The sequence below is a fragment of the Octodon degus genome, unplaced genomic scaffold (genome assembly GCF_000260255.1).
Source record: "Octodon degus isolate 3935 unplaced genomic scaffold, OctDeg1.0 scaffold00098, whole genome shotgun sequence".
In the NCBI taxonomy this organism is placed as follows: Eukaryota; Metazoa; Chordata; class Mammalia; order Rodentia; family Octodontidae; genus Octodon; species Octodon degus.
In genome coordinates this window covers 8,815,233-8,829,492 of record NW_004524674.1, presented here as the reverse complement: position 1 = coordinate 8,829,492, position 14,260 = coordinate 8,815,233, and the positions used below count along the sequence as shown (strand labels likewise).

Here is a 14,260-nt window from a genome sequence, read left to right as displayed (position 1 = left end):
TATAGGGGCCAGCAGTCCTAGAGCTGAGTGTGATTCTGTCATGGTTGTGGACTGGGTTCCCTGAAAGTCCTAGAAGTGTAATCATTGGGGCCATCAGAACCAACATGATGGACAGGGAACTTGGTGTAGCTGAGAGGGGGCAGGTGGAGCCAGGCTAGCACTGCCTGGGCCAGCTCTGGGGATGATCCAGTCTGGCTATTCCCTCCTCAGCAATGGCACCTTCTTCCTCTGGCTGCGGATCCAGGTTCGCCCCTCACCCTGCCTCACCTCAGCTTGCTTACCCAGGACAGCCCTTGGGGTGGGGATCTATTTCCGGTTCTACCAGGCACTGACTTTAGGCCTCTGTTTTGCAGGGACTGATGGGCAGCATGGGGGAGTCCGGACTGAAAGGTGATAAGGTGATCGGAATAGTCCCTCATTGCACCGGGGTTTGCCTGCATGCCGCCCCTCTCCGCCTGGAGGCTGCTGCTGACTGCTGGCCAGGTCCACCTCCCCATGTGCTCCCTGTGCCACACCCCACCCCACTCCTGAATCTGCACTCCTGCTTCTGCTGGTCCCTCTGGGCAGGGCTTAGTGCATAGTCCCAGGGCCTGCAGACCTTGACCAACAGGGCCCAAGGGGCTGTCGAGAGTAAATCAAGGCAGGGTTCACAATCTGCAGAGTAGGCTTGGAGGGCACAGCCGTGGAGCATGGGCTGGGTGGTGGCATGGGAGGAAACAACCCCATGTAGACTGAGCCTGTGTGGAGCTGGGAGCCCGGCTGAAGAGAGCCGTGGTCTGAAATCCCTGGGCTGGTCTCTGAGCCCTGATCTGCTTCTCCAGCTTCCAGCTGCAGACAGGTGGGGAACACCCTCTAAAATCTCACTGTCTTGCCCTGCGCCAAGCGAGAGTTGGAGCAGGGAGGTGGTCCCTGGGGGCCAGAGTGGGTCAAAATCTGGCCTGGGTCTGTAGCATCAGAACTGCAGACACAGAGGAGAGTAGCACTCTTTATGGTCACCTTCCTGCCCCCCTCTTAGACTGGGCAACCCAGGAAGCCCAAAGGGTGCATGGGTGGGCTTGGGCAGCCTTGCAAGGGCGTGGTTGGGTGCGGGTCTGAGGTCCTGTGGTTAGAGGGTTCTCCTCCCCACGGCTGGAGCAGGCGTCCTGTGCGCTGCACTAGTGCTGCACCAGTGGGTCAGCCTGCGCATCTGCAATCCCACACCCTGAGGGCTGGCCCGAGGCCGCACTGCTGATGAGAGAGGTTCAGGACTCTCACCCAGGCTCCAGGCTCCTGCGAATTCCACCATCCAGCAAAAGGAGCTCAGAAAGTCTGAACAGATGAGGCTGGGAGGTCGTGACTGTACGTCACAGCCGGGGAAACTGAAACCCAAAGAGAAGAGAGGAAGAATTTGTCAAAGCAACTCCGCATTTATCAGAGGAGCCAATCCAGGTCTTAGAGTTTTAGAAAGTGAGAATTTGTGGGTAAATAGGGGCACCCAGCGTGTTCCTGCAGCCCAGCCCCAGGTGGCCAGTGGCGCAGCCCCTCCTCCACCTTCTCCCACGTCATCCCTTCCCACAGCGCGCAGGCAGCCCCTCCGCCTCCCTCTCAGCTCCACCCGGCTCTGCTCTGCTTCCTGCTCAGCCCCTCTCCAGAGGAAGAGGCTTCTGGTGGCCAAAGAGTCTCTATGCCTGCTCGTTTGTCCTGAGGTTCAAGACTTGGGCGCTGTGGAAAAGTTGAAGCCATGGTCAAGGGGAAACGAGAGCGTAGGCAGCAAACTTGTCCCAGCCCCTGGGTCATCAGGACCTCGGAACGTGGAAATCCTGGCTTTCACAGAATCGGCTGCTAAGGGCGCTTCTTGGGAAGCCTAGAAATACAGAATGCTCCGGAGAAGGGGGGTGGAGGATTTTTCCGGCATATAATTTTCAAGAAAATCAAGTCTCGCAGGAGAGGAGAGACTGACTTATCTTTTTTAGCCCCATGAGGGGAAGGGTCTCAGTCTAGGGTTCTGATCGGCTGCCCACACACACCTCCCCACAGCCTGGGAGGACGGTGCTGGCTCTTCATTCTGCGCCTGCGCCCGCCCAGAAGCCCAGATTTTCTTTCCATGACCCTGCCTGGCCTCAGGCCCCATTACAACCCCTTGGCTCTCGCTGTCGGCGAAGAAGCGCCTTCTGGAACCAGGGCTCCCGCTTGGCCCAGCTCTTTCCGAGTTCACTGTCCTGCGTTCCTAGGAGCCTTTTAAACTTTCCTTTCCTCGTATTTGATGTATAATTTTTTGTAACTCTTCCCCCGCCTTTGGACATTAAAAAACAAAAAATTGTTCTTGGTTCCCAAAACTCCTGGATGTTAAAAAGGATTTTCCAAATTGGAAAAACCAAAGTAAGTTTAAAAAAAAAAAAGGAAAAAAATTTTTTTTTTCTTCAATTCTGGCTTTTGTTCTGCCAAGGAAGTTCTCCTGCCGGGTCAGTGTCATGGCTGTACAACGTGGGCTTTCTAAGATTCCCCATGTTTCCTCCTGCTCCCAGGGCTGGCCATATTTTCTGAGTCCTCGGGCCCAGGCCGCTGTGGTGCCCAGTGAGGAGATGGGTGGAAGGACCTCTCCTGCAGCCTGTGAGGGCTGGCCAGGGAAGGAGTAAAGGAGCAAGAGTTCTCAGGCCTGGTGTTGTCTTAGGGAAGAAACACCCAGACCTCCTCAGTACTGGGCTGCTCCTGGTTTACACAGTCTTAACAGGCCAGGGACTCAGAGGAAAAGTAGGCCGTGTGCTGGCCCAGAGGGAGAAGCAGCGGCCCATAGTCAGGGGTGAGGAGCCCACAGGCCCACACAGGTGCTCACGCACCAGGGCTGGGCAGTGGCGCAGGCTGCCCTGGCCCCCGTGGACAGTGCCTGAGAAGGAAGTGTTTGTCTCCTCCTACCTCTGCGTGTGTCACCTCCAAGCACAGTCTGGGGGGCCCTGCGCAGCCCAGTGCCTGTGGCCAGCATTTCCCAGCAGCCGCGGGCCAGTCCCTGGGCAGCGTTTCCCACCAGGCGGTCCATCCTCAACCCCCACTGGGTTGCTGCTGGCTGGGTCCTGCCTGGGAACGGTCTGCATGAGGCTGTCCCTCGCCGCTGTGCGCTTGGCGGTCCGGGAGGCCTCTGGCTCTGTCGTCCCCCTCACAGTCTTCTCTGCTGCTGTGTACTCAGGGAGAGCAGGGCGTCCCAGGCACGTCGGGAGAGCCCGGCTTCCAAGGAGACAAGGTAACTGCCGCTCGCTCCCCGCTCTCTGTCCTAGCTTCCTTCCTTCCCACGAGCTGGCTTTCAGACAGCTCTGTCTTCTCCACCCTTGCCTCTTTTCTGGATTGTACAGTGGCCTCCAGTTTCTCTGCCCACCCCCAGCCTCTCTTTCCCACTGTCTTCCTCATTGTCCCCAAATGGTTCTTCCCAGGGCCCAGCTCTGCCTGGTGTGCACACACCCAGCACCCTGCTGCTCCCAGAGGGAGGTCCTGGATCCCTACCCAGTCAGCAGGTCCCTCGGACGGACGGACGCTCTGTGCCCTGCCCCCTCATGGAGCTGTGCTCCAGCCCCACTGTGCCCTAGGCTCTTTGCACACACTCCTGCCCACCTGGAACACCCTGCCCCCAGCCTCTGCACCAGCCTGCTCAGAGGCCACTTATCCTACCTGCTCAGAAAGTGGTCATTTCCCTCTCAGATGCCCTGAACAGTGTATCTGTCGCTCAGTGTGATAACACTGATCTCCCCTGGCTTGGGGGACTTGTGCTCAGGCCCATGTCCTGGTGAGTCCCCTGGGGACAGGGCTTTGGAAAGCCTGGCAGAGCTCTGCTCAGCATCCTGCACTTTTCCATGAATGTTGGGCCAAGAGGAAGGGAGGGAAACTGGTCTTACTGAGAGATGCTCCAGGGTGGCCTTGACCCGCAAGCCCACATGTGGCCTGCTGAGACTCTCTTCTCACTGCCTGTGTCCTGCACATGTGGCCATATCTGGATGTATCCCAGCAGCTGGCCTGCCAGGCCGATGTTCTCCAGCTCACCCTCTTGCCGCCTGCCTGGCTGAGCTGGCCTGTCCTGAGTGCCTGTGGGGCCCTGGTCTCCAGAGTCCTGAGGCCTAAGTGGGTGGCAGGGCTTGCTTATCCTAGTTTCAGTTCACGCTGACATCCCAGGCCCAGCCTCTGGGGCGGGGCAGGTATGACCAAGCCTGTGCCTATGGTGGGGAGGGCCCAGGACATGGTCCTCTTCTAAGGCAGGCCGTCTCTGGGCTCGGCCAGCAGCAGGACCACACAGTGATTCACTCGGCCTTTCTGCTCCTCACTGACACTGCCTGCTCTGTGTCTTTTGCAGGGGAGCCAGGGGTTACCAGGTGTCCCAGGCGCACGGGGGAAGCCAGGGCCCACTGTGAGTACCTTCTCTCTGACACCCCACACCTGAGGATCATCCTTGAGAATCTGGCCCATGACTTTCTGGCCAGTCATGGAACCTGGCTGGGGAGGCCCTCGCTTCCTGGATGGACTGCACTGCCTCCTGCAGGCCTGGGGCCAGCAGAGCAGCGTGGGAGTGGGACAGGAGTTTACCCACCTTTTGAGTGAGGGCACTGAGTCACAGGGGCAGTAATCACCCCACAGTGTAGACAGACAGGCCTGTGCACTTCTGGCTGTGACAGGAAATGGGCTTCTTCCCTACAAACAAGTTGTGTCACTTGTCACTGCAGGCGGTGTCATTTAAGGAGTCACCGTGCATCAGACTGAGATGCTCATAAGCCCAGGAATGAGGGAATTGAGAATTTTCCTGCTGTTGTTCCCATTTATCAGGGAGGAAACAGATTTGGCAAGTGATCTGCTCAGGGACTCTTTGCTCCTTGCAGTGTAGGAGGTGGCATTTGTATCACAGCTCCTTGCTGCCCACAGCCTCTAGAGCTTTCCAGCCACTATGGCAAGGGACAGTGCTGGATGTGGGTGACAGGTGGGCCCTCACTAATCCCTGCCTCCTCTGTGATCTCTTCCACAGGGCAGAGTTGGAGACAAAGGCTCTCTCGGGTTTCCTGGGCCCCCTGGACCTGAGGTATGTAACCCCCATCTCTGGGTCGGCAACCAGGACTGGGTGTCGCTTTCAGGAAACTGAGGCTCAGGGTGGGGGGGGACTTGCTTGGCATCACACAACAAAGGAGAGGTGATGCCGAGAGTGGAAACGCCCAGACCAACCCCCTCCTTCACAGCTGCTCTTCCCATTCTACCCAGGGGCTCTGGGAGCAGTGGGGAGAGGAAGCTGGTTTCCCTGAGCTTTTTAGACCTTGCCGACCCTGAAGTTCAGGAAGAGCCATCAGGAAAGGCGCCCTGCGCCCTGCTGCCAGGGCCCTGAGGAGCCACCATGGCTTCCATGCACAGAGGCCCACTGTGATGCTGTGCCTAGCCAGAGGAGAAGTGCTCAGAGCCAGGCATGGTGGCGTGCATCCATAATGCCGGCACTCAGGGAGGCTGAGGCAGGAGGCTCACAAAATTGAGCCCAGTCTCTGAAATTTAGACCCTGATTCAAAACAAAGTGTGGGTAAGGATGGGGGTGGGGGCTATAGCTCTGTGAAGAGGCCCTGGATTCAATTCCCAACATCACCAAAAAAAGGGGATCATGCTCAGTACAGAGATTGGAGTGGAGAACGAGAAATGACACAGGGTGAATGGGTGGCTTTAGCAATCAGCCCGCTAGCTCATGGAGCCCAGAGAGCCTGAACCTTGCTGACAGGTGGTGATTAGCACAATGGGGGCGGGGCTGGACCCTGATTATGGATGCACATCCACCTGCACGCTGCTGGATCCAGGGGTATTCTTCTTAGGGTCCTAGACACCCAGGCCAGCCCCAGTCAGGGCTGCCCACATTCCCCCAGAACCCCCACCTCCTGCTTCACTCCTCCCCACAGCCCCTGCAGCCCCAAGTCGGGAGTCTGAGTCAGGGCTCTCCAGCCCCTTCCAAAGCTCAGCCCTTTCCCCCCTTGGCATAAAGGAATGTTTGCTCCAAGCCGCCGTCTGAGTTTCCTCAGTGTTGACTTTAGCCATGACGCAGCCCTATCTTTAGACAAATGGAGCTGGCCTTTCCCCCGGGGCCTCATCCCCCGTGTCAGTCACTGTGGAAAAAGACTTCTCTGAGTCTCGGCTTCCCAGCAGACTGGCCAGCAAGTGTGAAAAGTGCAATACCTCCCATTGGCCAGCTCTTCTTGGTGCCCTGGGCCCACAGCATCCCAGGGATGACCACTTGCTGCACCTACCCCTCCCCCCATGATGGAAGGAAGCGACCTACTGATGAATAAACTGAGGCCTGGAGTGGGAGGGTCCAGCCCAGGTCACTGCACTGTGTAGTGGGCTCTCTGGGCCCACTCGGCTCTGCCTCTTCTTTTTGCTCTGCTTTGATTCCAACTCCGTCACCAGGAGGTACCTGAGGCCTCCAGAATGCCTGTGCCTCCATTCCTGAGACCTGCAGGGGCTCAATCTCCAGGGCCCAGGGAAATGGTCTCCCTCCCTCACCCCTGGGCAGAAGTGAGTCAGCGCCAGGATCTGATCAGCATCCAGACACCCTGTTCTCCCTGGAGAGCGGCCACCCCAGCAGACTTGGTTTCCCAGTGTGCCCGAATCCCTGGGGACTGAGCCCTTACTTGGTGCCAGGAGCTGGGCTAAGCACATTGCTTGCATTACTCATTTAAACCTCGGGCCAGGCATAGTGAAGCATGCCTGTGATCCCAGCACTCGGGAGGCTGAGGCAGGAGGATCACCACAAGTTCAAGACCACCCTGGGCTACAACGTCAGCTCAAGGCCAGCCTGAACTGCACAGTCAGACCCTGTCTCAAAAAGACAAAAATAAATAAACCTTAGCACAGCCCTGCGAGGGATGTCCCCCGATGCCCGTGTTACGGGTGAGGGAATGGAACACAGAGGAGCTGAGGGACTTGACCTAGAACACACGGTGGAAGGCAACAGGCAAGCTTGGCATCATCTCAAGCTGTGGCCTCGTGCTTAGCTCCTAATTCAGGACTGTTCTTGCTTTTGTCTGTGAGAAAACTGAGAGAATGTTTGAACCAAGATTTTATGGGAGTTCCCAACTGGTTATAAATGGAAGAAAGAAAGAAGAACTCACTTCTGAAGGCAAAGTAAGGGGGATTTGGGGGATCACAAAGACTCATTTTAAAAAAGGCTTTGGTGTCTAGTTATCAGGAAACTCCACTAAGCGTTAATGGTTGTCTAGACCAGATTAACAAAGGTGTAGTACTTGAGACAAGGAGGGGTGTTCCCGTACTAGCTCCTGCCCAGAGAAGCATGATGGGCACCAGTAGGGAAGCTGGTGTATGGGAGACAACAGCAGAGCACTGGGGGAAGGACAGGAGGGCCGAGGCTGTGGGACTGGGTCACCTGCTGCCTAGGTTGTGCTTAGGCCCAGTGAGGGAGCAGGAGAGAGCCCTGTGCTCCTAGGACCCTGACTGAAGGTGCTGGCTAGAGGAGGTATAGAGGGGCAGCCCTGCCTGACACCAGAAACTGCAGGCCCGGCTGTGTTGGAGATCTTGGCTTCTGACCTCTGTGTGTTACTCATGGCAGGTTTCTCTGGCAGGACGACTGCACCCTCTCATGCGTATAGTTTCTCAGTCACTCTGCCAGGTGCCAGGCTGGACCTGAGCCCTGTTTGGGAATGGAGTGATGCCTGTCCCCCACACACACCTGGGCAGCAGGGCAGGGTGGTGCAAATGACCCGTGCTTTTCTTCCATGCCTGGGTGACCCCACTCTCTGCTTCCCATAGGGATTTCCAGGAGACATCGGGCCCCCTGGAGACAATGGTCCAGAGGGAACAAAGGTGAGTCCCTGCCCACTCAGCTCCCTGGAAACCATGGAGGCCTGGCTCAGAGGGAGGTCGGGGCCCCTCTCTCCTGCAGTGGAGAGGGAGGGGACGCCTCTGAGACTCCTTCTGTGCCCCTCTTTCAGGGTAAGCCTGGAGCTCGAGGCCTGCCAGGACCCCGTGGGCAGCTTGGGCCTGAGGTGAGTCCATCGGGCCCTGTGAGGCCATTCCACCTCCTTTCCTCCCACTGGCCACACTGGCCTGTCAGCAGCCCCTTGCTAGGGGCCAGAACCCCTCAGCAGGACACAGCAAGGGCACCCCCCAGACTGTCCAGCAGCTCATTGTGTATAGCCCAGCCCCTGGTAGCCTTCAAGAGACCTTCTGTGTCCTGGTATGGCAGGATGGGTCACCGCTCCTGTGCTGCCCCATCCCCACTGTGCTGGGTGGGGCTTTCTTTCCTGGAACAGCTGCCCCTGCCCCTGCTCACAGTGACCCCACTTAAGGTGAGAACTGTCAGCTCCATTTTACAGGTGTGGCCACTGGGACTCAGGGGTAAAGGCCTCAGGGAGGCCCTGAGAGCACTAGCAGACTGGATCTTGATTCAAAGCCAGGTCTGCATAAACCCAAGTCCATGACAGACCCCATGATGGCACTGCCTGCCCTCCTGGGAACAACCTGCTGGGGCCCTGGAGAATGACATGATTTGCACAGGGAAAAAGTGGCCACAAAAGATTTTCTTACCCCCCTGCTCTCAGTGAGGGGTGTGAGGAAGGACTCATGGACCCTAAACATGCCCTTGGATGAGGCCCTTGTGCTCCCCATCCTGCCTGTGATACTCAGCCCTGCTCTGCCTCTGAGATCACAGGCAGGCGTATGCCTGGCCCGGGTCCCTGCTTGGGGCTGGCAGGATCCCAGCTCTGGCTCTGCAGCCACCACACAGGGCTGCTTTCTTGGAAGCAGGGGGAGGAGCTGCGGGTGGGGGCAGCCTCGGAGGAGGGCCCTTGGTCAGGTCTGGCCTGCCAGAGTGACTAGCGAAGAGACTACGAGGATGTTGGCCAGCTCCTTCACTCACTCACCAAACCGCCGGCTGGGGAGATGTCATGGCTGTCTTCCAGAGCCCCAAATGAAGTCTGTTTCTGTGCTTTTGGAGGTTTTCTCCACTCTGGAGAAACTGAGGCACAGTGGGACCTGGAGCTAGGTGCCCCTTCTCTGTGTCCAGGAAGGTTCCTCTGTCTACCCCTGCACTGCTTTCTGGGTAAGTTCTCCAGAGAGCCCCACTGGATTAATATCCTCTTTTTTTCTTCTCTGTGTCTGCCTGACTCTAGGGAGATGAGGGACCCATAGGGCCACCAGGGGCCCCTGGCGTGGAGGTGAGTGGCACCAGCTGAGGGGGCATTGGCTGAGCCAGTTTAGCACAGACAGGGTAGCACATGGCCAGTGCTCCAGAAAGTGGTGGCAGAGAGGGCTTGGGCCAGGCAGAGCAAGGACCCAACGGATCCCCGAGGAGAGGCAGGAGGCACCCAGGGTTCCTTGTCGCCCACAGGGTGCAGGGTGCTGGGTGCAGGCCTCATTTTCCCTAGAGCAGCACTTCTTTCCATAGATTCATCAGAGAGAAGCAGTGAGTCTGGAAAAGCTAAAGATTCAACCTCGGTCTCCTAGCTGGGAAGCGGGGCTCCTGGCTGGAATCTCAGCCTCCATTCTTGCCTCAGCTCGAACAGCTTCTGGGAGTCTCCTGCCCTGCCCCTCTCACCCCAGTGATGACACAGACTCTTAGTCCCTGTGGGTCTTGGGGTCAGGATCTCTTCCCACTCTTTAGAAAGAGGCCCCAAAGAGCTTGTTTATGTGGGTTACTTGTATTGATATTAACACTTTAAGTATGTTTATTAATTTATTGGAAATTAGTAATAATTTCCCATCATCTAAACATCATATACTTTTTAAAAAACCAAAAACCACTGTATTTTCCAAAACAAATCACTTGGATGGGAAAAGTGGCAGTCTCTTGACATTTTGCAAATCTCCCCAATGTCTGTTTCAGCTGGGCTTCAGCTCTGCCCCTGTGCACATGTCGATGATGTCACAGCCATGTGAGGCAGGCACAGGACATCTTAGTGTCAGGAGGAGAAGGGCTTTCCCTCCGGACCCTCCAGGAAGGGTCCCCGCCACAGTAAGGCCTGCTAGCACGTGCTGCCCAGGGCTTAATACTCTGTACTCAAAAACAAGAGGCCAGCCTGGGAGCCAGCAGGCTTCCCTGAGTCCCCAGCTGTAGGCTGTCCCTGAGGTCCTTGCACCTGACTGTCTGGTGGCCTTAGGATCTATGTTCCTGTCCTCCCCGACACTGTGGCTCTCCCCAGCCCATAGGTACCCTTGCCAGGTCCCCTGGTTCCTCAGGCCTCTTCCCCTGTCCACCTAGTGTGTTTCACTCACTTCTCTCTGTTGCAGGGTCTGCCTGGAAGGAAGGGATTTCCTGGGAGACCTGGCCCAGATGGCTCAAAGGTGAGGACACCTAGGGATACCCAGGAGGAAAGGAGATGGGTGGGGCCCAACATATGAAAGCCCAGAGACAAGCGCCAAGTCCATGGCCAGCTGAGAGAAGGGAGAAAACACTGGTCCCCATTTGTCACAAAGCATTGGTAAGGAGAGAAAAGCAAATGGATATAACCTCCATGTCCAATAGAGGGGGATTGCTCTGCCCAAGATGGTGCTGTGGAATAATTTACAAGATGGGAAGGTGCTGGTGGTGGGATGGTGGAGGCAGTGGGGAGCAGGTTATCAACAGGTGTTAAGCAAGACCCTTCTAGGGCAGGCTGTACCTTTCTCCTTCCGAGACAGCTGAGTCTGAAAAGTCAGTAAAGGTCCTCTCTTAGCTGTGGGATAATAGAGCTCCATCTTCTCCTCCTATACAATGAATGTGTACTGCATTTGTTAACAGGACTTGAACAAAAAGGATATGAGGAAGCACCTGCCCAGGGTAGAATAATAATGATCATCAGCATATGGGGAGCTCCCTGGAGGGGGTCCCACTGAGCCCTGTTGGAAGGGTTAACACTAGCAGGGTTGGGTGGGCTTGGTCATCCTAGACAAGTATTAGCTGGGTCTGGTTTACAGAGGGGTGAAGCCAGAGGAGGCTGGAGTAGAGTGAGGGGACCCGAGTGACAATGACTCCCTCCCCCCTGGGAAATGGTCCACAAACCCGCGCTGGCCCTTCTGGTTTTTGAGAACTTGTGGTCTGGGGGAGGCGCCAAGGGGAGATTGAATCTCCAACCAGGATGCCGTCAGCCGCATCCATTCTCTGGCCAGATTTCTGGTTTGCTGGCTCCTGAGTTCTTACTTTCTGAGGTCTCACCACTGCCTCTCAGATACCAGCTGGGTGCCTGTGATGGGAGGCGACCCAGTCTGGGTGGACCTTTCCCACGGGCCCTCTCGACTTTCTCCAGCTCGTGCTCTGGATACCAGAGCAGCTGCGGCCACCCACGGAGTAGGAGCCACTCGAGTGTGGGCCAAAGCTGCCACGTGCGGGAACAGGAAGTGGCCAGGGAGACCAGTGAACCTGGCTTTCCAGAGCACAGAGGAGATTCTCCAAGGTCACCCATGAGCAATAGGGACCCAGGCTCCCTGTGTCCCCCACTTTCCTGCTCTTCCTACAGAGGGCAGGCTGATGCAGTAGAGCTGGAGATGCAGCTGGCCCCTCTGGGGTTCTCATCCCAGCACCCCTTGCTGGCTGGGAGCCCTCAGCTGGGCATCCCATGCCTCGGGTCCTTAATTTCCACCTCCATAAAGTACAGTGTGTTGCTGAAGGGCCTGAATGAGATGCACACACCAGGGGGCTGAGCAGCAGGTCCCTGATCCCTGGCCACCAAGGGTAAGGACAGCCAGAGGCCTGGAAAGCTCCCAGGGAGCTGGCCTCCCATCCCCCACTCCCATCCATCCTCCTCTTTATTGTTTGCAGGGGGAGCTGGGGGAGCCTGGACGGCCGGGGCCCATGGGTGAACAGGTGAGTTAGCCAATGCAATGGAACCCTGGCCACTTTTGTGGAGCACTTGCCTGTGCAAGGCCTTTGCAAGGGACCCCTCCAGCACCACCTTGTTTTAATCTCAGAACAGCACCAGCACCAGGCTGAGCCTCTCCCGCTTGCATCTCTACAGACGTGGAGAGGGGAGGTCTCTGCCTGGGAAAATTGCTGCCACGGCCACCTCTCTGCACATGGCTTTGCTGCATTTGCCCAAAGAGATTCTGTGCCTTGGCCCCAGGGCTAAAGTTAAAGCCACAGGTCAGGCTGCTCAGCCCCAGGAAGGCAACAGCCTGCCAGGAGTGGTTGGGCCCAGTATCCCTAAATTATAAAGAAGATGAAATTCAAGCCGGTGACGGGCTGGCTGGGAAGCAAGGCCCAGAGCTGCAGGAGAGAGGTTGCTGCAACTAGTCATTAAGAATGAGGTTTGAGGATCGCTTTCCCTCAGTTATAGAAGTCCACAGAAACAGCCGAAGTGCTGAGTGGGCGGGCAGCTTACTCCCTCCCACCGGTCCCTGAAACTCCTGTGAGCTTACTCTCTGGGCCCAGAGGTGGAAGGTGCCAGTTTTCCTACCACTTTAAATAAGGGCCCACAGCCAGTGTGGGGGTGCATGTTTGTAATCCCAGCACTCTGGGAGGCTGAGGCAGAAAAATCCCAAGTTTGAGCCCAGCTTGGGGAACTCAGACTTAATGAGACCCTGACCTAGAATAAAAATTTTGTTAGAAGGTATGGACTGTAGCACAGCATAAAAGGACTAGTTTTAATCCTAGTATCATCAATCAATCAGTCAATTGGTCAGTAAAGGGGTTCTACATCAGGAACCCAGGAAGGGGCTTCCTGAAGCCCACGCCAGGAAAAGCAAGGGTGCCGTGGACGAGGAATGGTCCACACCGTGAACGCTGGGAGAATCCACACACCAGGCTTCATCACCTGGCCTGCAACATCTGTTGGGGGGAAGAAAGGAATGAAAGCTGGGGGTGGCCCAGATTGTTGAAACTTTTCCAGTTTCATTTGAGTGTATTCTGTGGGAAGCCCAGGCGTTTTGGAAAGGCTGCCGCAGCCTGGATGTGTTTCCTGGTTGGAAAAAAAAAAAAAAAAAAGACTGTGAGCAGCAAATTCAATTTCATAGTTATGCTAATGGAGAGCCCTGGGGAAATAGATACGTACAATCCTAGTCTATCAGGACACAAAAGGTCTTTAGAAATCTCTTTATCCAGGGCCTTAACCATTTTTGTGCCACAGATTTCTTTGTCCAACTCTTGAAGCCCAGGGACCTCCTTCTCTGAGTAGTTTTTATGTGCATAAAATATACAAAGGACTTAAAGGACATCAATTATATTGAAGTACAATTATGAAACTATGTCTAAAATGTAATATACTCACATTGATGGATGTGCTCAGTTGTGAGAGTTGGCCGGAAGCCCCGCAACGACTTCAACTTTGAAGTGGCAGAGAGCCTTGGTTATGTACTTTGTGACCTCTGCAGCAGTGGGTCTCTCCTGGCAGAGGAGAAACTGGCTTGGGACCACAGGGACAGTGGCAGAGCTGGGGCCTGTTAGTTGGCAGCCTGGGCAGCGTTCGTCCACAGAGCCCCCAGTGAGCTATCCAGCCAGCTCAGACCATGGTGGGAAAGACAGCACGTCAGAGCCACGAGGCACATCTGTACTCCTGTGTCCGCTGCAGGGTTTGCATGGTCCTCTGTACACGTAGCCCCTGGGCCCCCTCCCCGTGTGGCCCTGGTGGAAGGGCAGGCGTTTCCTGTTCATGGCAGAACCAGAGGAGCACCAGGGAAGAGATCCAACGCTCTCACCATGGGCTCTCGTACAGTCATGGTAACAGCTGCATTTAAAGGTCACCGTTGGTTGGCACGGTGCCAAACACCGTAGGCAGGAGCGCCCACAGACTTCCACGGTAGCACTGTGGCAGCTGGGTTATTATTCCCCTCCTGCAAATGAGGAAGCCGAGACCCTGAGAAGTTCAGCAGCTTGTCCAAGATCTCACAGGTAGTAACAGCAGAAATAACTATCAGATTATACTTATATACTCTAACATTCGGATCTGTAGGTTTCCCAGGCACTGCCAGCCACACAGGGACTGGAAATCCCTGACCTCCGGAGCCCTTGCGTCTGTGTACCAGTGAGGGCTCCGTGTGCCAGCCCCTGTCCTAGGTGCTGGGGCCACTGCATGAGCCTTGCTTGCCCTCTAGAGGCTCTGTTCCTGGGCGTGGTGGCGCACGCCTGTGATCCCAGTGCTAGGGAGGCTGAGACAGGAGGATCACCGAGTCCTCCCAGCTGCATAGTGAGACCCTGTACCAAATACGGAAAGAAGCTCTGCCTGAGGGAAGCAAAGCCCCCGGGCACTGTGCTGAGCTGTCTGGCGCTGCTTTGCTATCCTCAGCACAGGCTTGTGCCCCCGTGAGACAAGGAGAGCGGCGAGGAAAGTTCCTGTAGCAGATGGTGACCCTTCGTCCT

General features: G+C 56.2%; 1 protein-coding gene across 5 annotated transcripts in view; it reads left to right on the top strand.

The window, feature by feature from the left end:
• Positions 1-14,260, top strand: part of Col27a1 (collagen type XXVII alpha 1 chain) — a 115,433-nt gene that overhangs the window by 60,647 nt on the left and 40,526 nt on the right. For all 5 annotated transcript variants that reach the window (XM_023723260.1, XM_023723261.1, XM_023723259.1 and 2 more), the window contains 9 exons: positions 354-398; positions 3,161-3,214; positions 4,313-4,366; positions 4,976-5,029; positions 7,744-7,797; positions 7,926-7,979; positions 9,105-9,149; positions 10,222-10,275; positions 11,729-11,773. In XM_023723260.1, the coding sequence (XP_023579028.1) occupies positions 354-398; positions 3,161-3,214; positions 4,313-4,366; positions 4,976-5,029; positions 7,744-7,797; positions 7,926-7,979; positions 9,105-9,149; positions 10,222-10,275; positions 11,729-11,773 (459 nt within the window). The remainder of the gene's footprint in view (positions 1-353; positions 399-3,160; positions 3,215-4,312; positions 4,367-4,975; positions 5,030-7,743; positions 7,798-7,925; positions 7,980-9,104; positions 9,150-10,221; positions 10,276-11,728; positions 11,774-14,260) is intronic.